Source organism: Ambystoma mexicanum, chromosome 3q (genome assembly GCF_040938575.1).
Source record: "Ambystoma mexicanum isolate Mex_15411 chromosome 3q, UKY_AmexF1_1, whole genome shotgun sequence".
NCBI lineage: Eukaryota > Metazoa > Chordata > Amphibia > Caudata > Ambystomatidae > Ambystoma > Ambystoma mexicanum.
The window spans coordinates 31,590,807-31,617,333 of NC_090926.1; the positions used below are offsets into that span (position 1 = coordinate 31,590,807).

General features: G+C 46.7%; 1 protein-coding gene across 1 annotated transcript in view; it reads left to right on the forward strand.

The window, feature by feature from the left end:
- SLC16A8 (solute carrier family 16 member 8) overlaps positions 1-26,527 on the forward strand; it is a 70,455-nt gene that overhangs the window by 11,161 nt on the left and 32,767 nt on the right. The window contains exons 2-3 of the mRNA XM_069604453.1: positions 2,299-2,442; positions 6,092-6,946. Coding sequence (XP_069460554.1) covers positions 2,299-2,442; positions 6,092-6,946 — 999 coding nt within the window. The remainder of the gene's footprint in view (positions 1-2,298; positions 2,443-6,091; positions 6,947-26,527) is intronic.

A 26,527-nucleotide genomic window follows, 5' to 3' on the forward strand; every position in this document is an offset into this window, starting at 1 on the left:
GTACCTACTTCTTCAATCTTCCTTGTATGCTTCTAGCGGCCAAGAGCAGCAGTAGCCCATGCTCTGTGGCATAATCAAGGGCCTTGCACTCCATAGCGAGCTTCTCAATAAGTCGTTCATAGATCATTCAGAGCATCCAGTTAATTGACCACCTATCACTTACAATGGCTGCATGTTTGGGGGAAACCAGCGCATGTAAATGATAAATTAATATTCGCACCTAGGGAAGGGTGCTTAGCCAATCAGGTGGCTGGAACAGCGGGCAAGAATACACATTCACTGGCCGTTGCTTCAAGCCACTGGAGGCCCTTACCTGGGTGGCGCCATGTTTCTTTTTCCTGTGGGGAGGCAACAGGGAGCCTCTCCATCCCGAGTCATGGTAGGCCTGAGCAAAGCGAGGACCTCAGCGAGTGCTATGGGCCGTTAAAGGCCATGTACGCCCCCCCCACTGGGGGTGAAAGTCATCCTCACCTCTCCCTGTTGCCTGCACACCTCCACTTCCCCCCCTAAAACAATCCTTCCCCTTTTCCTGCCCCCTCCCTCCCTTCCCACTTACCTGCTGGACCAGAGCTTTGTGCTCTGGTCCAGTGCTCCTTCCATCTCCCAGCCGCCGCCATCTTTTTGGTAACGCCAATCTCCCGAGAGGGAAAACATTTGCACCCCAGTTAAACCCTGGGGTGCGAATGACTTTAACCCCCGTTGTGGGGGGCGGACATGGCCTTTAACGGCCCACAGCCCTCGCCGAGACCCTCGCAATCTGGGCTCGGGCTGGCAAGCCGTTAAGGGCCATGTCTGTCCCCTACAGCCGGGGCGACGCCCACATGCTGCGTTTAGTGATGCGCATGCATGGTGCTGGGGGTGGCACAGAAATGCTGCTCTTCTTCCTTTAAGGTTCATCTCAAGCTACTGACGGCATGAGTCTATATTGCTGCTAGCCTTGTTTTGGGGGGCTGGATTGTTTAGGGCTTTTTCGCCTCCTTTAGTTTTTGCACTGGGGGAAGGACTGCTGAAGGTTCTGAGGTGGCAGGTGTGGGATCAGCCTTTCTCATGCCAGATCATTTCCGGGCACTGCCTACGCCGACAGCTAGGGGTGGCATTTCCAGGCTAGAACTGTCGAATTTCATGCCGAAGGTCTCTGAGACGGTGGATGACACAGGCTAAGGGGTTCAGACCTAGTCCCGAAGCATTATAGGATAGATGCTGGGTGCTGCTTTTATCCTCTTTGCCATGCAAGCTCTTCCCAGGGTTTCGAGTGTAAGTGCAGGGTCGACGGTGGCAGCCTTTACTTCGGCAGTGTAGTCACCTGCCAAACCCTCGTCTTTCTTATTTATAAAAGTGAGAGTCTGGAAGGGGAGGACAGATGCTGTGTGTTGAGCTTCTGGGCAGGAGACTTGACTGTTCCCAAAACCAGTGCACTTTTGGGAATGTGGTCACTTACGATTGAACACCTTAAATGGTTCTCAAAAGCAGGCTCAAAGCAGTAAAACTGTCCCATTGTTTGATCGAAATAAATTACTTTGTGATAATTTACTTCAACAAAATCACTTTGTGAGGATGAACATGTGTTTATGTGTATTAAGGGGTTGTGACCATGGGTGGTAGGAAGGGCGGGCGGTGACGGTTTGATGTGGTAGTCGTGGGCGTATGGGGAAACGACCCCCCCTCCCATTTGGGGAAACAATACATGGTATAACCGTAAAATTGACATGGCTGTAAACTAGGCAGAGCTGATTCTAGCTGGCCAGAAACATTGGGCCTCATTATGAGGTAGGTGGTAAGGGATTACCGGCACTGGTAAGGACACTGGTGCCGGTAATCCCTTACCACCCTATTCCGAGGTCCCTTAGGGGGACCCTTCCTTAACGCCTGGTCTGATCAGGTGTTAAGGATGGGACCTGTTAAGGGACTTCAGAGCTAATACCGGTACCACGAATTGCGGTACCGTTATTAGCTCCATCCCCATTCCCATTGAGTCCTATGGGGGCTCAAATGGGAATGGGGAATGGTTCCCGGAATGGGGACTTACCGGGTCCTCCAAGGTTGGAATGACCCGGTAAGTCCCTATTTCGGGAACCCAGACCCGGAATGAGGTAAGGGGGTAGGCCATGGTGCTAATAGCACCATGGCTACCTCCTACCTCGTAATGAGGCCCATTATGTCTTAATAAGGGACTATCACTGCTCTAATGTGCTGTGGGGGGATTGCAGTACTGGCATGAGTTCTGTGTGAAGCAGCAGTGCCCCAGTTTCCTATGTGGGTGACACATCTTGTTTAATCTGAATATCTCCCGATCCACAGGTCCTGTCTCCAGCATTCTGGTGAACAAGTATGGCTGCCGTCCAGTCATGCTCATTGGGGGACTGCTGGCCTCTTCTGGAATGATCCTGGCCTCCTTTGCCACAAACATTCTGCAGCTGTACCTGACGGCGGGTGTGCTGACGGGTAGGTGCAATTCAAGGGTTGAAGAATGACACCCTAATGGTTACAGGAGCCCTTCTTCATTAGGTGATAGTCTATGAGTTTTCCCTGACCCATTCTATAGGATTGGGGGCACCAATTCAAGTTGTCCTGGTCCCTGTAAGAAAAGAAGCCTACATCACAGATCAGAGGCACTATAGTCCCAAGTATATTGCCTGAATACCCAGTCCTCACACAAAGGGAGTCATCGTATTTTACCATCACACAAGAACCCCACATGGGGCGCCAAGCATTCTATGCAGCATCTGTTGGAAAAGAGACATCAAGCAGTCATGATACCAGCTTATCACCACAGTTAACTCACTTTGTTTATGAGGTATACCAGAACAAGTTGACATAGAGAAGATTACATACCTCTTCACAGCGTGTTTGAATAATGGTGAAGCCAGATTGCACCTGTTCCACTACTGCACAAAGGTGAAACAAGAACTGAAGAGAGCAGAAGTGGCAGACATCATTAAATATCATCAGTTGTTGCCGCACTGCTGTGCAGAGTAAGATTTTACATAGCCAGGTGACTTCCAAATAAAGCTGTGAAGCGAGAAAGACCCCCAGTGTCCACCTTTGATCACATCATCGTGGACCTCTAACTGGCCAGAGTATTTACTAAACTAGATCTCAATGTAGGTTACCACTAGTGTCCTCTTCATCCTTTGGCAAGGTATATCACAACCTTCTGCACACACTCATTTCTACCCGCTGTTATGCTTTGGAGTCTCTGCAGCAACTGAGGTGTTTCCAGGCACCATCAGGGATGATTTGGCAGGCCTTCCTGGTGCCTATAATGTCAGTGATGAGATTTGTGATAAGTGCATAAATGGCGAGAGGCCTGTGTTGGCTTAAATAGGACCATCCAATACTGAACAAGGAGACATGTAAGATCATGAATTAAACTTTTAGGTTCTTGGGCTAGGTCTTCATTGGCCCAAAGAATTTTGCATACCTCAAAGCAGCTGCCACACCAGTGTCACAAATAGAAATGGGATCCTTTCTGGGCACGATGAGTTATTCCACACACCCCAAAGCCTTACAATCTGCCTTGGACCCCATTTGATGTACACCAACAAGCTTTCCAGGACACAAAGGGTACCCTGAATTCTGATTCCATGATGGCCTACTTTAACCTCCATTTCGGGGCCCACCCTGTCATGGACAGCAGTGCTTGTAGTATTGGTGCAGTGCTACTCCAAGATAATGACCAACTAAGAACCATTCTGGTATCATGACGCCAAGACCTTCTACTCACCATGAATGGGATGGTACCCTGGCACGCATTGGCTACAGTAGCTGCAGAAGGGTGAAGCCCAAGTATCACTCTGGGCCTCACAACCCAGAAGGCTATCTTCCAATGAACCCATGATCTGCCAGTGCAATGGAGGAAAAATACTTGAACGACACGGAGGAACGTCTATGGTATGTTACACAACCTGCTGTGCCTCTGGAGGAGATTGCTTAGGCGACTGGGAAGGAGGAATGCCTGCCCATCGTCAATGCTGTGATTGCGGACCAGAACTGGAAATGTTTTTTGAAACGTCAGTCGCGTGAAACGGCAGAAGGCTGCACAGAATTGCATGTTCATGGCCAGGAACACACTATTGCACGTGAAGCATTTAGTGTTTGGGAATTCCAGGCTTCTGATATCACATGGATTGGAAGAAGGGGTGATTAGATTGGTACTCGTGGGCACGAAGCCATGGCCAAAACAATGGTGAGGCTCAGTGAAAAAGTGGGGTTCCGCTACTCCGAGAACATTCTAGAAGAACTAGTCAAAAGCAGTCTCATGTGCCAAGTGATAGGTGCATCAGAAATACCTTCCCCCGTCACTACCCCAGGCACGAGCATTTCCCTGCAGCAAAGCATCAATATGGACTTTGGTGTATCCCGAGATGGAGTTAATTAGTGGCCATAGACACATTTGGAGTTCATGACATCAACAGCCACAGCTGCTGTCATCCCACAGTTGGCGAACATGTTTGCTACAAATGAGCTTCTAGAATGAATTTTCTGACAAAGGTCCTTTCTTCTATTGGTGAGAATTTCAGATGAGGATTGCTCATAAACAGATCCCATCCTGTTGACCTTAATCCAATGGAGAGGCAGTACGTTTCATGTGTACGCTGAGCAAAGCGTTCAGAATGGCTCAGGAACAACAAGAGATCAGAGAAGCGGGCCACATACTCTTATGAAAATACTGAAACAAGCCCAGTCATCAACAGGGAGGACCCTTGCAGCAACTCTGATGCTGATCTTCAATTCCGTTCCCACTTGGCAAAGGCAATTCTAAATATGGATAACGAGGCATTCTGAGACGGCATGTTGCGACTCATCACTGGGAGAGTGCAAGATTAAAAGGCAGTCCCTTGCCCATCCATGACAGGTGGTCATCAGAAACTGGAAGTAAAAAAGAAGCTAGTCTAGCCATTCGAAGCACAACCAGTGATGGGTGGTGTCGAAGAAGTGCGAGATGGTCACTAGAAATATGAGCCACTTCAAAGGAGTCAGTGGAGATGGTGCCCAAAGAATACAATGGTGAAGATGGAGACAATGGGAACATGTCCAGTGGGGGGTGATGGATGCTGAGTAGCCTCAGTTCTAGGGTCGGATCAGTTTCCAAGAACCAGGGGACCCCATTCAAACGAACATAACCGCTGAAGTGAGATACCAGCCCAAAGGAGGCTGTTCCCTGAGATATGATCATAAAAGACCAGTCCAATTTCCGTGACTGGATACTTACTGGAGAAACTGATATTTCAGAGACAGTGAACTCCTTCCTACATTCTGTACATAGTGTGATTGAAGGTTTGTTTTTAATGTTTGGGGGGTGAGTGGGTGTTGTGTCGCACCCCGTGATGGCTCAGACCAGCCTTTCAGTTACGCACTCATTCATACATGTGGTGATGTAGCAAAATGTAAAAGCGCAAATAAAGCCATGTATGGTCTGCAAGCATGAGTGGGAGTCAGAGCATGACAGTGGATGGAATCAGCTGTTTTTGTAACAGCACTGTGCTGAAAATGAAAACATGACCCACCTTTGAGCTCCCTGCTCTGACCCTGTTGAAGCCCCCCTGACTGCTGATTAGCTCTGCAATTTATGTTTCTCAACCTTGAGCAAAGTGACCCAGCTGCATTTTGGGAGCCTGATCATCTCACTCTCACACTAGTTGCTGAAATATCTCACATTAACAGGGGGGAGGCTCAGCAACTCAGCAAAACATAGGGAGCTTCAGCGTCTCACCCTCGGGCAGCCTAACGTTCTCACCCTCACTCAGCAGAAGCCTGAGATCAGCCTCACACTGCAAGGAGTAGCTTCTCACCCTTTCAACGGGTACAACAAAGTCTCACCCAGGGTGCCTGCTCATCTCACCCTCACCCAGGCAGTAGCAGGTTTCATCCTTATACAGGGAACCCAGGTGTGTCACCCTCACACAGGGATAGTTGAGTATTTCCACGCCACATTAAGGGATCACCAGCATCTTGCAGACTACACAGGCAGGGTTGTTGTCGCTATGGTTTGGGGATGAGCTGATCAGGACCTTTCTTCAATATGTTGTGTTTCCTATCCATCTCAACCTGTCCTCCCCCTTTCACCCCACCCATCTCTCACTCTCTTCAGGGCTCGGCCTGGCTCTCAATTTCCAGCCTTCGCTCATCATGCTGGGAACGTACTTTGACAACCGGAGGCCTTTGGCCAATGGACTGGCCGCTGCTGGGAGCCCAGTTTTCCTCTCAACTCTGTCACCGCTCGGTCAGGTCCTGCTGGAAACATTTGGCTGGAGGGGAGGCTTCCTGATCATGGGAGGCTTGCTACTAAATTGTTGCACCTGTGGGGCGCTAATGCGGCCACTGGACACTCTGAAGGACCCTAAAGAAAAGGTTGAGTCCAAGGATATGCTGGACATTGGGAGGGCAGAGAAAGGCGCCATCATTGATTCCAGAGACTTTCTCGACTCCATGGATGAACTGGACAGCCAGACCAAGAAGAAACCCAAGAAGCTTCTGGACTTTTCTGTGTTCTCCAACCGAGGCTTCATAATCTACACCATTGCCAAGTTCTTTCTCGTCCTGGGGCTCTTTGCACCCCCCATCCTTTTGGTAAACTATGCCAAGGACATGGGTGTGGCAGATGCGGATGCTGCTTTTCTCTTGTCCATCATTGGCTTTGTTGACATTGTGGCCCGACCCTCTTGTGGGATTTTGGCCGGTCTGCCCCAGGTGAGACCAAACGTGGCCTATTTCTTTAGCTTTGCCATACTGTTCAATGGATTTACGGACCTATGTGGTGCCCGGGCTGCCAATTACTGGGGGCTGGTTGCCTTCTGCATCTTCTTCGGGGTCTCCTATGGCATGGTGGGGGCGCTACAGTTTGAGGTGCTCATGGCAACCGTCGGCCCCAAGGCGTTCTCCAGTGCTATTGGGCTAGTGCTGCTCATCGAAGCCGTGGCCGTCTTGATCGGGCCTCCTTCAGCAGGTGAGTTGAACAACTGCTCTGTAAATGTTGCTGCCTGGTTGCTGAGATTTAGGTCATAGAATCCTAGCCCACAGCAATGCTAAGCAATAAAGTAAGGGGTGGCTTGATGCCTGTTGCCAGCCAGGGAGAAGCTGACACGAAGGAATTATAGTAGTTTGGTTGCCTGTTTTACTGTGGGTTGCTAATTCAAAATTGAGAACTTAGTTTCAGGCTGGTGGGCAAAGTCAGAGAATGGCAAGGCTCTACAGACAAGGTTTTTGTATGCAAACGAAACTCAAACATGCATAAGTCTTAACAAAGGAATGCCAAAGAGGGTGGTTACATGCAATGCACATGGTCTGAAAGTCAGGGGTATATGTAGCATTGGTTAAAGTGGTTCACCTGCCGAAAAGGGATTGCGCAGCTGATTGGTGAACATGAGATAATGGAAACGTGTTAGAGGATAAAGGGAGACTTTGTCACAGATGGTCTGGTCTAGTTGCCTATTTTCTTTGAAGGCAATAACGGGAACCAGCGAATTTATACCTTCTCCAGCGCTACTGAATCTTGGGGTGGGTGCTGTATCCGGTGAGCTACTTAAAGGGCTGCCAGTTTCTGTCCTGCATAAATGGTAGGGTTTGGATTGGTGGGGAAACACCTCTTAAGAGCCCCCCACACCCTTTATCAGGCACAAGGTCAGAACCCTAAGGGATATGAATTTTGAAGCCAGAACACAGAAACTGAAGTATCCACCAAAGGGAATTTTCTTTGTGAGTCCGACAAAATGGATTCCTATTTGTGACATAATCACTCAGAGAGAACATTTAAGGAAGGAAAGGGTTCCCTGGAAAATGACCCTCCTTTCCCCCATTAGCCAGAGTGAATGGTTTTCGTGATGGACTTTGCCTGTTCCAGTCCCATACAAACGTGGCTGTTTAGAGACCACCTGCCGCAGGCAGGAAGGGAAAGGAGGAAGGGAGAAAAGGTTAGTTATGTGGATGTAAAACAGCCAAAGATGTTTCCCAAGACAACTGCACAATATTTACCCTTTGGCAAAGCTTCCCAGGACGAAGGGTACTGTGATGCTAAAACACACACGGAGCATGCGTTTTATAGCGGCAATAGGTAAGTAAGCGAACACCATGCAATATTGTCGATAAAAGAGGTCATTTATGAAGAAAATGAAAAAAGGGAAGATTTAAAAAGGATAGCTATAGCAAATAAAAAAGTAAATGATATGGTTTCATAGACTGTCAGGCCAGACCTCTGTTTAAAAATAAGAAGTGATAGAGAGGGGAGGAGGTCTTGTTGGCATTATAGTGAATTACTTCATTACCTAGCGGTAATCCCATTCCTCATAATAGCCCTTACTTTATTGACCGTCGGTTTATAGTGATAAATGCGAATGACATTATGTCGAAAGATATAATGTCGAAAAAAAAGTAAAAAATAAATAAACGAATGTCTATTTGTTTTTTTTTTACCCCTTTTTTTTTTCTCGCGGAACCCAAAAAAAACATGTAAATAAAAAAATAAAACATTCGAAAAAAAAGTCCCACATTTTTTTTCGACATTATGTATTTCGACATAATGTTTTCGACTTTTTCACTGCCTACGACGGGGTGGTCACCACATTTGCTTTTAGAAAGGCATATTATTAGCCTCCTGTTTTAATTAAATATAACCAGAGCTCAGAAAGGAGCCAATCTCATCCTCCTTCCACAGGAGGTCAACAAGCCATTGTCTAGTCAAAGCAGGCCACAGCTAGAGAGACTGGCAGCCTGATGACTGCATGAGGAAGACAAAAAAAGCCGGTGTAATGGGATGGCTAGTATGAAATCGAGCCATTACCCCTCCTGGCCCATGCTGTAGCAACAAAAGACCAATAAGGAAAGCATAATGTGCACCCAGGATTTTCTCAGGCCAATATAGCTCCAATCCTAGCCAAAAGCAGAGGCATCAACAGCAAAGTCTCAAATGAGGGAGAAGAATTTCCCTGCTGGAGTCTAGAGTAAAATAAAACATGTTTAGAGAAGTCTGTGTCACTAACTAGCAAAGATACACAATACAACACCCTTACACACTCAACATTCGCCCAAGATCTACAAACTCCAGAATTGGACTAGGCTGCAATAAACGAGGCAGATTATAACGGCATATGGCGCTGCAACAGCCACCCTTCTGCACCTATTGAAAGGGATCACGTTGGGTGTCATACCTGGCAAGCCCGAAAGGAAATGAAACTAAGATTTTGTTACCACATTCAAAACAGTCTATGCAGTTCAAGAACATTTTGCATTGCTGAGGCCATCCAAATGATGAACTACAGCGCACATGTAGGATTGGGATTGAGCGCTCGCAAAACCACATCTTGATTAACAGGAAATTCTGAGAGTATCTGAGATACAAAGGCTTGCCAAACATCACACAATGGACGTGTCTGGAAGGTAACACATATAAGGCCCTGTACGCTGTAGAGCACCCAACTCACACAAACACGGAGCAGAGGTAACCAATACAAAACAATTCACTGTTAAAACAACATCCAAAGCAGTTCAAAAGGGTGAGATTGCATAGCCAATACCGCCCCGTGGAATGCCCACAGCTGGATTAAAAGTGCGCCTGGGGGTATCATCAGCTCAACACTACAAACCACAGGGATCTCGAAAAGCTGTAATTGCAGCCACTTAGGTCCATAATGTAAAGAACGTCAAATCATGTTCAAGTGCGTCCTGAAGAACCCCTGGATGAGGAAGCAGATGCTGCCAGACCTCATACAAACCCGGGAAATAATCCCAATGCTCAGAACAGGTATTACAGGAACATTGTGACTAGCCACCTGAAGTCTTAGAAGAAATACTCTCTTCAGTTAACCGTTATGAACTTCCAAGCCTAGCAGTGTAGGTTGCACATTGCATGGGGAGAAGAGGGGACCACCTCAAGGGGAGAGAGAGTTATTGCCTATAGGGCTCAGTGGGAATAGGCTCAATGGGAATGGGGAGTAAAAGTTTCCGGCCCCTGGCAATGGGGGAATACAGGGTCCGCCAGGGTTGCAATTGCCCTGTATTTCCCCATTGCCAGGGTCCGGAAAAATGTGCAAGTTTGGCGGCAAACTTGTAATGAGGCCCACAATTGGCCCTGGTCAGATATCAAAGATAATTGCTACATATACACATATATCTTCTTCAGTGCCCTCTCAACCCTTGTGTCAACAGGACTTGCTAGCTAAGTACATCTGCATAGAATGGTTCCGAGCATATCAGATGCCAACTAATTCTAAAGACCCACACAGGTTATCCATTTTAGACAAGAGAAAGAAGCGAACTATTGCTGGCCAAAACAGCCCTCTTCACCCACCACCAACAGCACATAGCCAGGTTGAGAGGACCTCAGGAGCTCATTGAGGTTTGTGCACAATAGTCATCCGGGAGTGTCCCTCTTTCCACTGATTGGCAAAGGGATGGGTGGGCCACCTTATGGAAGCAGGGAATGGAAAACATGGCACCTGTGGGAAGAAGAGGGAGGGGAGACACAGCACTTAAGGAGTGTGTGACGTACCTCTCAACTTGTTGAGCCTCCAAGGAGCGTGGAGTCCGATTTTCTTTTTCGTGTGAGAGCCCCACTGAAGTCACTGCCATACCCCGCGCTCTTTCTTAATTGGACAACCAGAAATTAGCCTCCTTCAAGGGCAGTGGCCATTAATGTCAGGGTCATCAAGGAGCAGGATCCTCCCTTCTGGTGTTAAAGAAAAGAAAGCCCACAACAAATGTTTCTCACTTGTCCTGGACTAGAATTCTAATCTGGATGCTGGAATCTGGGGGTCCATGATCCATGACTGTATCAGCGGCAAAGACAAAGACCTACTTGTGTTTGAATCTAGCAATGGCGATTTTGGGTACCAAGGCTTGAGAGTCATTGCTCCAGGCTGGGGTTTGGGTCACAGTTTTACATTGTTGGCCTGTGCTACGCTTTGGCCTTTGAGTTGTTTTCACAGGGTAAGTCCTGGGATGGGTCTTGGGTAGCAGTCGTATGCCTTGCTGTCCACAAAGACCTAGATCAGCTTCTCTCTTTCACATCTCTGGAGAGAAAGCCAATGTTCGCCCCTTGGAAGGAGGAGCCTCAGGAGAAAGTAGATGTGCACCTGGGTTTAGTTTTGGCATCATTGTGATTGGGAGGGAGATGTTTGAGTCCAGGAGAGAGAGGAGCTCGGTGCCTGGATTGGACCTGGCAATAGCTTTGAATGGAGGAACATTTTTGGTCAAGAGTGGAGGCCTTTTCCCAAGAGGGTTCCTACTGATGATGGAGAGCTGTCAAGCTGTCATGGGAAGACACGCAATGTGCCTGGTGCATTGTGGGTGTTTTAGGGCTTTAGTGGGCATTTTCTCATACCTCTACAGGATTTATGACCAATTATCATCATACTGCGGTGAAGATGTGTGGGAGGACTCTCGCAGATGCGTGCTATTTTCTGTTGTAAGGAACTCATGCTGGCAACAGTAAAGACAGTCACAAGTGATCACAGTTCAAGGGTGTTTATTAACCTGTAAATGCCGGGTGGAAAGACGCCTAACCTAAACCTAAATCTAAGATGGGAGCAAGCTTTGACCATCAAATGAAAGATAAGGCAGTCCTTGTGGGGTCTTGTCAAAGTAAAAGGCCTATACAAAAAAAATCCTTACAGCTAATTACAGAAAGAGTGTGGGATAGGGTTTTCAATAAAGAAAGAAGTGTTCACAAATAATAAGTCAAGATGTGATTGCTCGGGGTCTCCCTTGCCCACATTTTGAGCTCGGGACAAGGTGGATCTCTCGAGCACAGCACTCATTCGAGCTTTCCAAGCATGAGCCGATAGTTCCGTACTAGCTATCAGGTTCTTTGACAGTTAAGTCTCTTTTCAATGAAAAGTCTCTTGCCTTTGAGGGCCTGATGTATTCAACAAAACAAACAAACAAAAAGTTATTTTCCAAACAGACTTTGGGTGATCACTTTCCACCCCTGGATCTCCCTCTTTCGGGCTCGGACCCCTAGGCTTCCCTCAATGGGGCTCAGGCTTCAGGATCTCCCTCTGCAGTGCTTTGATCCAGTTGCCAAGTTACAATACTCCTTGCATTCAAAAATCTTAATGTCCTTTTAAACAGTTCTTCAGGCTTCACCCCTTTTTGTCGGCCTCCCTCTGTAGGTTTCACCCTTGCCAACTTTTGCAAAACAGTTCACTGGTACATCCCTCAGTTGGGTTCACTCTTGTCAACACACTGTATTTCGGGGCTTTAGACTTTGCCCCCTCTTATCGGCATCCCTCCTTCGGGTTCACTTTTGCCAATCATACCTTTCTCATTCAACTCTTACGATGCAGGATTCACTTCCCCAATTCTTGCAATACGGGATTCACTTCCTTTAACTTCACAATCATCTGTCGGCCAAAGATTTTCGACTGTACAGAGGATTTTACAAGACCCCTGTATGACCACTTTGACCCCCTTTTTGCCTTGCTCCACAGCCTTCTGGTTATGGTAGTTTTCAACAATCGGGTAATCGCCCAGAGTTCCCTGAGTGAGCACCCACTTGGTGTCGGACTCCTCTGTTGCTGGTTTTCCTCCTTCTTGCATCAATAGCTCTATCAGCTGTTCGCAGATTAACTTAGCCGTTTGCTACTTTTCCTTCAACACAGTTCGGTTTCTTATCGACTTTCCCCTCGACTCTCCGGCTGTGATGAACCGCTTGGCTTTCTTTCTCTTTGGAGTCAAGGTTGGTACCACAGAGAAAAGCGTCTTTCACCAGTTTGGTTATCAGCGGAGGAGGGTCTTGCAACACATGCTGGCTATTGTTCGTGGTTATACGATGACTTTTGCAGAGGATTCACAGGCCTTGGTCGGGAATGGCAAGGCCGCTTCTCTCCTTATCACCCTCTCCGTATGCACCGTCTTTCTCCTCCTCTTGAACTGCCGTGCTGAGTTAGCTCTCACGCTGTGCGGTCTGCCTTGCTCGTCCAGTGCTCTCATGTTCCACCTTTTATCCCTGTGGGGAAAGGAACGGGCCGTCAGGTGTGTGTGGTTTTGGTCAATTGCCTGACTTTGCCTGACCCTTTCATTGGGACATGTCAGGTTAACGGCTCAGATATTAGTCCGTTGTCTGTGGCGTGCAAAAGTGTTAGTGTCGGAAAGTGGGGATGGGGGAATAGTTGGTGTTTCTAAATGTCCTATGTGGTAGGATGGGGAAAAGGTGTTGTAGGGAATTATAACCCTCATACTGAGAGGGTTGGTAAACTTAAAGGATGAGTTTGGCAGGGTTTGTTTGTGAAATACATGGGATTGAGTGGGATTATTGTTGTGAAAGGAACATTGGGGTGTGTGGGAATGGTAGCGTTTTGTGAAGGTAGACAAGGTGTTTGCGAAAGAATAATCATAGGGACGTGGAGAAGAATGGTTGGGAGTATTCTGTTGGGCAACGTGAAAACATGGATTATGAGAGAGGTTGTTTCCTACTGTAACAGGGTTTGGGATTTTATTTGGTTTACCAGAGGTGTATGGGTGGTGGGATTCTAAAAAGGGAGCTTCATTGGGAAGAAGCGAGATAGATCTGGTACAACCTACAAAGGTTTCAGGGATCTCATTCTCCTCTCCTCCTTCCTCGGCATAATACCGCGTCTCACCTGGGGCTTTTTCCCAAGCACAACCTGTGCTCCCCTAGCCAGGTGATCCTCCCTCGCTCGTCCACCCCCAGGGTTGGGATCTGAGAGTGCCAGCCCTCCCCTGGCCACCTGAAAGAGGGATTCCCGAGGTCTACTTGGGAGAATACCCTTAGGTTTCTCACACTGTGCACTCCCCTTTTTCACAGGGTATATAGTGTATGCTGATGGCATGAACATATGATGGGACAAGAAAGGAGGCGTTTTAACTTTGCAGGGTGTACCACCTGAGTTTTGGCAATAGAATAGTGATAAAGTGTGCTGACACAACATTTGGTATAGGGAATTAGTAGGAAAAGACCATGGGTGTTATTTTAATTTACAACCTAAGTTTCATGGAAGTGACCACATCCATTGCCATTAAAGTGTAAGGTCCCCTACATGCATTTTATTTACTTGTCCACCATGTAGTGGAAAAGTACACTTTTCTTTACCACTAGTTTTGTGGAAAAGTGCAAATTCCTCATGCAGTTAATAATTGTGGGAGACATTAAGAGTGGATTCCTAATGAATCCACCCGCTATTACAAGGTGGTAGTTTCAGTTGGACGCCATGAATCCATGAAAATTCATTGCGTTACTGCCAGCATTAAAATACATGCTGGTGGTAATGCAGGCAGGTTTGTCAGATGGAGCGGACACAGCAGGTAGACATGTAAAGTCTGTCCTGCTCCCCAACTCCGCCTGACAAATTGTGGGACTTCCCGGGATCAGTAAAAATGGTGGTAAAAATGTACTGTTCCTTTTACTGCCAATTTTACTGATCTGCAGGACCTACAAAATGACCCAAAACACACTCCCTTTTATGCAAACTATGGCCCTCATTGTCCATCCCTCAAAGTGTTAAAAAAGGTGCTAAGACAGGTGCAAATATGTTACACCTGTCATAACACCCTTTTTAATGTTCATGGGGTTTTTTGATTGTTTTTTCATGTGGAGTGAGGGCACATAACAGACTTAACATGGCCGCCTTGCATTCCCACTCTGCCTGCAAAAACGTTTGGTTTTATGCGGTCAGGAAATTTTTATGCTGGTGGAAAACCAATGGATTCCTTTGGAATCTGCTTGTTTTTAGCACCTGCTTAAAGATGGCAGATTCCATGGGAATCCATTGTGACTGCCTCTTACAATCATTAGTTGCGGGAGGCATTTACACTCTACCCAAACATAGTGAAAAAAAGCTGTTTTAACACTTTTTTCTACTAATGGTTGGAAATTGCATAGAGGGGAGTCAACTGCATGGGAGTGCAAATGTTGGTGGCCCCCTCAGTTCAATTACCACTTTTTTAAATGAGGCATTATATATTTTGCATTTCCTCGAAAATAGGTCGAATGGCCTTGCAAGTAAGACCCAAAGCCAAAGCAGTCAATAAACAAACCAGATTATCAAGCAATTAAATGTTTTGAATCCCCAAAGAAACCATTCTAACATATGTACATTAATTCCACAGAATAGGCGTCGAGCATCAGTGTTCTGCAATGTCCACTCGCAAGATGGCTAGGCACAGGTTCTGCCCACCGAGAGCAATGCTCGACAGTTAAAACAGCCACAATGAATCCTATCTCTGAAAATTGTGCAAAAAGGGATCCGGGGAGAATAGCCCATAGCTCGACTTCACCCTTATATTTCTCGAACCTTCTGTGAGACTGTGGGTAGAGCAATTATCTGTTCTAAAATTGACTATTGTAGTAGCCTCTTAGTAGGTTTCAATAAATCAGAATGTGCGAGGTTGCAAATCATACAGAATAGCGCCATTAGGGTCATCACTGGTCTCAGTAGGAGAGACCATGTTTCAAATGCTGGACGCGACCTGCACTGGCTCCCTATCGAGGCTATGATTGAATTCCACCTCCTGTTGATTACTCATAAATGCATGGTGGGCTCAAGTCCACTATACCTGAAGGACACCTTGGTCAACAAATCTAACATGAGGAACCTTTGATCTAATAATACTAATCAACTTAAGATCCCTAACTGCACTCTTACTCAGACCACCAAATGTGCCTTCTTTGTGGCAGCTCCCAGGGCCTGAAATGCTATTCCTCCTAACCTTAGAGAACTGAGCTCCACGGCCTTGTTTAGGAAAAAGCTGAAGACTGTTGTTCAGATGATTTGCATGACGTTCCCTTTCCTCTGATGGCCTGGTTGTTTGTACTTTTTTTCTGTTGGCCTTTGTCTGCAAGTGGCACCCTTAAGCTTATGGGTACCCAGGTGCGCATTACAAATATATCAAAGTAAAGGGGAGAAGCTAAACACAATCAAAACTGGGGTTAGAGGCAGCTAAGTACAAGCAATGCTGTTACTTGGCCATCTTTCCTGATGATATTTGTAATCTGGAAAAAATGGTCTCTCTGGATTCCTAAATCCAGGGAAAGCAAGTGCCAAGGGCCAAGTTGCCATACAACAATACACCGGCAAAGATCAGCTGTCACCGTTGCCCGAAATGTGTTTCTTTTTACATATAAGCACTGTTAAGGTTAGATAGCTGCAGGCAAAGCAGTGAGTGGGAAATGGGAGATGGTTGTGGCCTGTGCCCTATCCCCCAAATGTTGCAAATGGTGGGTCATTAGAAAGGGGAGGGTGAATAAGGCTGTATGCTGGGGAACAATGTCTGCAGGTAGGTGATCGTATGATGCATTTATTTTAACTGCTTTTTTCAGTTTTGATAGAGGTTTAAAACACAGAGATTGTTTCAGCTCCTATTACATTGAATGTTGTTAAATGTAGGGTCCCATTCGGAGGAGAGATATAAAACTACAGTAATTCTCTTTTGCTCCACATTGCCATAAAAGTTCATACATCATCAGGTTGGTTTATTATGTGATATGTGCACGGTGCAAGAAACCTCCATAAAACAGACTGTTATTTTAGCCCTATTCTCACTTTTTACAAGACTATCAACTATCTGCCATGACTCCACTCCTAGCCTACGGTTCAACGCCACAACCTCAGCCAGGTGGAAACCCTGAGTAGTGATACTCAGTAAAAGTAATGAATAACAATTTCCCAGGCATTGAAACACAACCACCCCCCCCCCAGTGGTTCCAATCATTCTGGGCCTGACTGTCAGGTACAGGTCAGACGACAGACACATCATATGTGGTTAAGTGCAAAGACAAGCATGCACAGGGTGCTATGACATCAATAGGCTTTCACCAAGTTATTTTAGTAACTGAGACAGATGGGAGGAAGCTAGCGAAATAAAGTGGGCTTTTGTACAGTTGGTACAGTCCTCACATAAAAGATAATAAGCATTGGCAATGCCAATAGTTTGGGCTTTTGTGTAGGTATGGGAAAGGTGTTTACGAGGCACTGCCATAGCAGTATTAACTGGCCATGGATGGTAGCAGCTGAAAAATGGTGCGAGTACCTGGGCATATTTTAGCTGTGCCTGGCAAATGCCTAATACTAAACAGAGGCCAAAACTGTTGGCTTTGCTAATGCTTGTTTTTACCAGGACTTCATTGAAGGACACCCATAGTGCTTATAAATCAAAAGGCTGAAGGGAGACCTGGTTGATTGACATTTTTATTATACCAGTAGCGAGTTTACAGCTCCACTTAGGTCATTAACTAAGAAGACTGCTTTGAAAAAACACAGGCAGGCACTTTGAGCACAAGGTCTTATGTTAAGGCTTGATAAAGTTAGCTCAAAGAGATCCCAGGAGGATGTGCTGTGGGGGGAGGGGCAGGGAGTGAGTGGGAATGGCCATACAGATTAGCATGACCATAGCCAGTCAACAGGTGGGTAAATAGCCAAACAATACCTACTAGCTTGGTGTCCTTCCTCATATGCATTTTTCCCCTAGCTCTGGTGTAATAGGTTCAACTTATAGGTGGCGCAAAGCACCACCTAATAGCCAAAACTAACAAGCATTGTCAATGCCAACAGTTTTGGATTTTTTGTAGGCCTGGGAAAGGCATTTGCCAGGCACTGCCCTAATGGTAGTAACTCGCCATTAATGATAGCAGGTGCAAAATGGTGCGAGTACCAGTGTATATCATAGCTGTGCCTTGAAAATGCCTATAGACAAACCAAAACTGTTGGTGTTGCCAATGCTTGCCTTCAACAGGACCTCAGTGAAGGACTGCTGCTCTGTCCTTCTTCCCTTCACTCTGGCCATCCTCCTCGGGCTCTCCCCTTGCTCCTTCCTCTGATCCCAGAAACCTTGGAGTCATCTTTGACTCCTCTTTCTACTTCCTCACTCATACTCTGAAGTCCCACTTTCAGCTCTTCCTTCTCAAAGGAATTCTCCCCTTTCTCACTTTCCCCCAGAGGCTCAATGTTACCTGAGCCCTGGTTCTCTGTAGGCTTGACTATTGCAATAGCCTCGTCCTGAATCTACCTTCTTCCATTCTGCGACCCGTCCAGCTAATCAAGAATAGGGCAGGAAGATTTGTCCTTGGCCTTAACAGGGACCGCATCTCTCCTGCCCTAAAAAGTCTCAACTGGCTCCTGGTTGCTGCAAATTCAAATCTCTCTGCATCATCCGCAAGGCTGCCTGGACCAGGTGTCCACACTATGTTCAACTTTATCTTACTAAATACTCTCCGCCTAGACAACTATGTTCCTCTGGAACCAACTCTTTGTGTGTAAAGCATTTTGCTAAACAGAGGGTAGGTGGTCGATCGCTTTCCTCAGCTCGCTACCTGCTATGGAACAGCCTACCCCTGACTCTGCACCTTGAGCAGGACTTTCTTAAATTCCGGAAGCTCCTCAAGACTTTCCTCTTTATCTCCTACTTCCCTTCTTCTTTCCTCTGCTTATCCCATAGTTGCTATGATTGGTGTCCGGGGCTCTTATGCATCCTCGGGGCCCCAGGCCTCCACACCCAATTGGCCCAGCTCCTGTATACCCTCAGCACTTCCCTTAGCACTCTCTCCATCCTGGAGTTTTGCACTTAATCCTAACGTGGCTCCTGGCCGTGTAGCACTCAACAACCCTAGCAGTTCATCTGTGGCTCACCCATGAGCTCGGACTTCTCAGCACTTTACCCCCTCTACCCACTTCCTTGCTGCACTTGCACGTTCTGAATACTCACAAGGCACAATAGATTCGTCCTTTCATATGCTTCCCTGACTTTTCTTATTAAATATTGTGTTCTGTTTTGTATTTCACTCCCTTGTTTTCTCCCCTCGTGGGTGCTTTGAAACGGTATTCTACTTGCTGTATAAGCGCCTAACAAGCAAAAAATAAATACATTAAATTAAACAAATATGCACACTGCCTATGATTCAAGTGTATGAAGTCAGACCTGCTTAATACATTTTTATTACAGCAGTTGTGTATTTACAGCTCCAATTAAGTCATTAACTCTCAGAAAACTGCTTTGAAATAACACAGTCGGGCACACTGAGTGCACAGGATAATGTTAAGGCTTGATAAGCGAGCTCAAAGAGATCTCAGTAGGATGTGTTTTGGGCAGAGAGGGGCCGTAAATTGGTTTGAAAGTTTGGCCCTGGGCAGCCAATGGGTGGGGAAATAGCCAAACAACACCTATAAGCTTTATGTCCCTCCTCATAAACCATCTCCCCCTATCTATACTCCATGGCAATAGTTTCAGCTTTTAGGTGACGCTTGAGCGCCACATAATAGCCAAACCTAAAAATGTGTACAGCTGTATCAAAAAATGTCAGTGGTATGCATATGATTTGATGGGGGGCTTATGCTCTCTTGGACTGTGGGTCTTTTCAGCCTCACAGTTCTAACGAAATTATAATAGGGCTCCATTACGAGTATGGCATTGCGGTAAAAAAAGGGGCTGTAACGGAATTACTGCCAGTCCAATTGCAAGTCCAGATTCCCAGGCTCGAAGTGATGTGGAGTAAAACCCTCCAGCCAAATGCTGGAGGGTTTTCCTCTACATTACTACAAACAATTGAGGATTTACCGCAGTGGAAGTGACAGCCAATGGTAAATGATCCAAATCCCCAATGGAGTCCATGCAGGAGGGTTTTTATTTCTAATCCGCCCCTCGTAATCCTCCAAAATCCCATGGAGCCTTGTGGACTCCAACAATGGCGATGAAGTCAGTGGTGCCGCAGCTCATAATCTTGCCATCTCTAGATTAGCCAGATTGGGAATTGTTCTAATGGCAAACGACAAATACCATCACACTCGCAGTGAGGCGCCATATTGGATGCACAAGAAAGGTTCCGCGATGAAAACGCTGGTGACCGCAATAAAACAAACCAGAGGGACAAGCTCATGAAAGACTTGCCAAAAAGGCAGAACTCTGAAAGAGTAAGGAAGAAAAGACGATGGGGCGCCGAGGGTAAAAATGACATATGCTGAGGTTTCTTTCTACCGGTTTAAACAAAGAACAACCGGGGGACAAAGCGATGGAAAAGAAGTGGGGAGTACAAAATGAGGGGAAAAAGGGCAGAAGGAGAAAGGGGGATACCAAAATCGAAAAAAAGTAGCATTTGGGTCAACAGAAATTGGGCAGCAACGTTTGGGCAGTGAACGCTGCCAACGCAAAGGGCAGTTTTGGGAAAAACGTTTTGGCAGGAGAGATCCGTGGAACAGGGAATTTGTGGGGGGAAATGTGTCCAGATCACATGGCTACCGTTCTGAGGATCTTCTTACAGGATGTCGACCTGACCCCCAATGAAGCACAGCAGGGGGTGACGAGCTTCATTTATTTATTGTTGTTTCATTAGGCAGCAAATGTGCTTCCAAGCGCATATGAGGAAAAATACAGGGTCTGGATCGGGTAAGCATTCATCATTGGGACAACATACTGGATACTAGTCGGACATGCATTACATAAGCACGATTCAAAATGAAGGAATAACACTATATTTATTACAGTGTCTAGAAGCTGGAGGAGCCTGGCATGAAACGCTAAATAAGAATGTTTCATTACTAGTATTTTTCATATTAGCATCCGGCACGGGGGAGGCAGCCAATCAGGAGGCAAGGAATGTGGGCTGAATATCCCTATGCAAGCCTATATTCCAAGCTGCCTGATGGCTGCTTCCCACTGCCCGCCATCTCCCCCCCCCACCGTCCCTTCCCTTTTTTTCTCCCCACTTACCTGATTGCCCGTCTTCCAGATCCATGGCGGCCATCTTACTGGAGTATTTTCATTCAATGAACGGGACGCAGCAATGACGTTCATTGAATGAAAATACAATGCTCTCAGCACCACGGGTTACCGGATTGGCAACCTGGGGTGCTAATAGCGTTAAGACCGTTTCGGGCATACCGGGTCAGGTGTTATTGACTTCGCGCTGGCCTTTAACTCGGGCCCCGGGCCAACAACACCCGATTCAGCCCCCCGGATCGGGTCTTAACGCCTAATTAAGCACATGAAAAAACATAGGTCAAACAAGTATTACAATAGAGACCGATTTGAAGATGAGTGAAGTTAGGATTCAGGTAAAATTATCCTTGAATATCTCCATGGTTGTGGGGCCTGCATTTTACGACGATGGGAGATGGTGGGCCTGCGTCTTTCTTATGATTTAATGTCTGGGAAGGCTTCCTTGAACAAAAAGGAATTTAGGCTTTTCCTGAGTTTGCCACCATTTAGAAGTTTGGTGCCATGGGTGAGAAGGACCTTTCTCAGAAGGTGCAGTTGCTTGTCCGTGGCAGGTAAAAGCTTACTCTCTCCCCTTCATCAGATGTTTCTTCCGGATTGGTAGACCCTCAGATTGGAGGAGAGATATTTCAGATCTGTGGAATTAGTGTTTTCGATGGATGTTGCAAGGCATTATAAAAACGACTATTGCTTCTAGTGGAGCCAGAACACAGCCTTCAGGGCTGGCACGATGGATTGCCATAGTTTTAGGCCGCACATCGTTCTGGCAGCTCTATTCTGAATGGGTCAGAATGGGTGTATCTACGACGACTGACGGCTGTTAGCAGAAAGGATCTATTCTTGAGGATCTCTTTCCTAGTATGGTATGATTTTGAATTGCATATGCGTCTGAAAGTGGATGTTTTCCATTCCTTTTCTGCAAATTGTTTACTGGGGATGGCCATCGCCTAGGAGAAATAAAGCACCCATTAGAATTGCACTTCTCCTCAAACAATAGGTTTGAGGGGACAACTCATGATGCCTGACACACCTTGGATGATGCCTCCTGCAACGAGAATGCCACCACTGCTTCCGCTGGAGCACGGCTACCATGAAGGTACCACTTCACTATCTGATTCATCATTTTTACAAAAGCCACAGCATTGGTGAAACTTAACAAATGACTCTTAACCAGACCATGGAAACAATTAAAGACGACCTTGCTGTAAAAATGTGTTGCCACTAAACACCTACTCAATGCCTTTCACAACTGCATAAAGACTGAACTGCACTCAATACAGCCAAAAAGCATTCAAAACCCAGCTCAGGAAACAAGCCTCCAAGTGGTTCACCACCAAACTGAATCCTATCAAAAAAGAAAACCAGAAGCTCAAAACAATTTGAAGAAGGGCAGTAATACAACTCCAATTCACGCAAAAGAACTGCGTGGCGCCATTACATTACGCTTCTGCACCAAAATACAACAAATCTAAGACCACCTTGACAGTAAAATTCCAAGAGTACCCTACTCATCTAGGGATGAGATGCCTACATCTTCCTCAACCCCACCATTAACTGCTTCCCATGGTCTCATGACTCACGAACTGCTTTCCGTAATCAATCAATTCTAACAACCTGGCAGGCTCCGCAGGAGACCCTTGCACCCCACCAACTAAAAGCAATAAAAGCACCCATGCTTGACACCCACTTTATCTCCTCAATGCCTTCAACGTGAACAAAGAACTATTCTGCTTTCCTTCAAAAACTACTTTTATGAAACCCCTCTTCAAAAAACAACTTCAGACGTAAGCGAGCCAGCCAACTACTGCCCCATCTCCAAGACACCTTTTATCAGCAAAATTCTAGAAAAATGTGGATACCCACAGCTCATTGGCTAAACCAAGATCGAAAACCTCCTCCATGAATCCCAACATAGATTAGGGAAATGACAGGAACAGAATCCACATTATGCTCAATGTGGGACATGGTTAAGAGAAAAACATGGTCAGCAACCCAATGTGTGTACTCATGCCACTGGACATCGCCTCAGTATTCTACACCATCAGTCATGAGATCCTACTAAAAGGCCCAGAGGACATCAGGATTAAGGGAATCTCACTACTCTGGATTGGTCCTTCCAGACTTGGAGAAATGAAACAACACTCATGGTCACCTTCAATTCATCTCCTCACCACTTGACATGTGGGGTATTCTAAGGCTGCAGCCTCTTGCCTCTTTTCTTCAGCATGTACTTGACCCCCACACTGGAACTCATCAGCAACATGGGATTCACTTACGTCAACTATGAAGATGACACCCAGCTTGACACCCAACTTGTCTACAAACTCCCAAATAACCAAACAGTAGTTACCACTGACCTCAACTCCTGCCTCACATGGATGGGTTCCTGGTTGCCCGCCAATAGACTTAAGACCAACCCACCCAACACAGAACTTCAGATAAGTGCTGTTAGGCAGAAACCTGTGCAGTTCCCTCTGGGACCACTGCAAAAGATTTAGGACTATAGGTGATTGGCAGTAAACCCACTTGGTAGCAGTCTGTACCACACAGATTCACTTGGTAGCTGTGGCTGAGCAGTCAGACTTCCCTCAAGAAGAGTTAGGCAGTATACAGAGTATTCACAATAGGTCAAGAGAACACAATAGAACAAGTAAACACTGACCAGGGCTTGGTGTAAAAGAGATATAATTATTTATTTAAAAAAACACATCTAGAAAAACACACAGGCACTAATAGTAAGCAATTCAAAAACACGGTCACTAAAAGATATACACTCCCTTAAAAGAATATTAGACAAGTCGTAAGTAAAGACCCACTTATTCTCAGACAGCGGTGAGCGCTTAACGCAGATGACACTAATAATTCGTTTTAAAGGGAGAGAAAAAACATAGAATACATTGAAACTGATCCCAACACTTTTTCACAAACACAACAAGTAAGGAAGGCAAAGTAACACGAGGAATTCAGAGTCAGTAGGCCGGATCCGCTTAAGAGGATCCAAACGAAATGTGTCCAAGGTCACACGGTTGCAGTACACGAAAGTCTTGTAACAGTTCAAAAAAGGAGTTGGACCAAATAAAGGGACCAGTTAGAGGGTCTAGGTGGCCAGCCCAGTCCAGAAGGTTAAGGGGTTATTATTACCTTGTAGCAATCTTTAGAAAGGGAGGCCTGGCGGACACAGAACCTTAAAGTGGTGAGAACACTCCAGCGGGCGCAGTTGTTCCTGGCAGCGGATGCAAGTCGGTGCTTCGCCCGGGGGAAGAGAGGATCTCGTCAGGGAGGAAGACAGGAGTCCGTTGCACTGCCAGGGAAGAAACCAGCCGCTGAGTTTCTCGGGTACAAGGAGCAGTCCGTTGATTCGCGGTTCAGTGGTGAGTGGCTATCCGGCTGCCGGGGTGCTTGGCACGGGCAGTTCCACCACAAACCGGTCTGGGGTGCGAAGAAAGAAGGTAAACTGGTTGTGCCCACCAGTCAGGGGAAGAAGCCTCTCCAGCCAGGAGATCTTCTCTGTCGTCGGGAAGTGGTGAGTCGGTTCCGCATGGCTCCACCGGTGGTGTCGTCGTAGTAGGTCGGCTCAGCTTCTCCCTCGTCGGATTCTCAGGTCCTGTGGCGACTTCTGAAGTTCCAGTCCCCAAAGCCCTGCTTTTATGCAGCATACCCCCATTCACTCAGCCTAGCTGTCAATCAAACATGCTAAGTGGTGAGCCGGCCGGCTCACCACTTGGGCCAATCACACAAGAGTGCGACTTGAGTTACCAAGGTAACTCAGTCCAGGGTGCCTAAACCCCCTCCCACACTCCCTGTGGTACCCAGACAGAGTGGCACCACTTTTGGAGGCTTCTGTGGAGAAGCCCGCCAAAAAGTGGAACAAAGGGCTCGACTTGGGTTAGAGTCACAGAAGAGAATACAAACGCCATTTTAGAATCGAGTCCTGGCAAAAAATACCAACCGGCGAATTAATATTAAATAAATAAACCGGCGGTATGTTCGAGGCTATGAGAATTAAATAATTAAAGTTGGTAGCCTCGAACAATGGGAAAATCCCATAGGGAAATATTCGTGGTCGAATATAAAAAGTAGAGGGTCTGTGTTGGCTCTAGGAATGGAACCTGCCCGTGCTGAGCACCACTTATGGGTTGGATGGTTGTTCTGGTGTCGCAAGATCACAGGAGTGGTTTGGGGTTTAGCCTGGACCCCAATTTGGTGCGTAGGAGAAGTGGGTTTGCTCCTGGTTATCTTGCTTCGATTTTCGGTATAAATAATCCTTCTAACACGGTAGTTAGTGCGATGCGGGTTCGTTTTTATTATTGGTATTTTGAGCGATTCCACTTAATACAGATACAATGGTCAGTGTGTAGAACACTGTCCGGGATTTGTGCCCTAGTTCGGTCAGCCGACACGTGTTTCAACCCAAATGGTCTTTCTCAAGGCTGAACAATATTCAAAAGTGCAAGGTGATGTGTGGTAAAAGACATTTCGTGACCAGCATGTTTAATTACATTCATTAAATGTGGTGGGTGATGTGAGGTGGTGGTTAGAAATTAAAAGCATTACATGATTGTACATTTCATTCAAGGTTGGATTATTAACACAGTGGAAAGAAGAAGTTGAAAGAGGGAGAGATAAAGAGAGAGGTTAGCAAGAGGGGTGGGAAAGGACGGATGGTAGGAAAAGATATTGGAGAGGAGAGTGGTCCTCTTACCAGGTAAATCATGCTGCGATCCCCAGGTGGGGTACTTGTTGTGTTATTGGTGGCTGTCCTTAAGGCAGTCTGGCTCCTATTGGGCTCTGAAAATAATTAATAAGGAAATAGTCCGTTTGATAAAGAAGGTGGATGGCTTTGAGATTATAGATTGGAGAGCATAGTGAGAGCCCCTAACAGAATCCCGTGCCGTTAAGGCTGATAAGTAGCTGAAAGTGATAATCCGAAGTGCCAAATGGCATTCCTTGTTGGAATGGGCGTGTAGTCTGTGCGTTTTGAGGCAGGCTAAGCCCTCCCTTGGTGTGGCGAGCTGGGGCGGGGGACAAGAGGGGGCGGTAATGCTTACCTGTGTACGAGTATTACCCGTGTTGGGTTTCTCCCTGCGGCTTCAGTGGGGAATGAGTGCCGCCATGATTATGTACTCGCGCATGCGCCAACCAGTCGAGGTTTGACTGGCGGCGCATGCGTGAGTGTGTAGTGTCCCTGTGGATGCTATCGCGCGTGTGCGAAATAGTAGTGTTCTTTGGAAACAAACCGCGCATGCACAAGTGCGAAAGTGCAATAGCAGCGTGTGCACGAACCGGTGTTAATCTGAAAGTGCCGTCGCCCGGTGGATTAGGGGGGTGTCAATTAAGACAGGGTGCCCTGTGAGAGCAATTGGGGTGGGGATCAACCTGAGGGGGTCAGGATTCTTGTTTACTGGTTGCTGGAATGAGGGAATACCTCATTATGTGTGTAAGTGCGCCTCTTTGTGGGTGAAAGAGGGTGACAGAGGTTACACTAGCTTGAAATGCTCATGTGGGGCCAAGGGAGGTTGATTGCTCCCATTTGAGGGAGTGAGGTGAGGTATGGTTGTGGGTAAATGGAGTTCAAGCTCTTTCTGGGAGCCTGGTTTGGATGTGTTGGGGGATGCCCAGATGGATGGTCAATAGCGGTCTGTCTTGCAGTGGGAAGGGACGTGTCAAGGTGGTGCAACCATCTTGAGTTGATGGGAACAAGTTGGTCCTCCAGTTGGGGTGAGGAGCCTGTGGTGGCTCTGGTCCGGTCCTCGGTGGCTAGGGAAGGGGGTCCGTCCCGAGGTGTGGAATAGGCATCTAGCCTTCCGGAAGGTCCGTCGTGGCTTTAGAAAAATATATTGTTGTCAGAAAAGTCTGTTCGTATTCGTTGTTA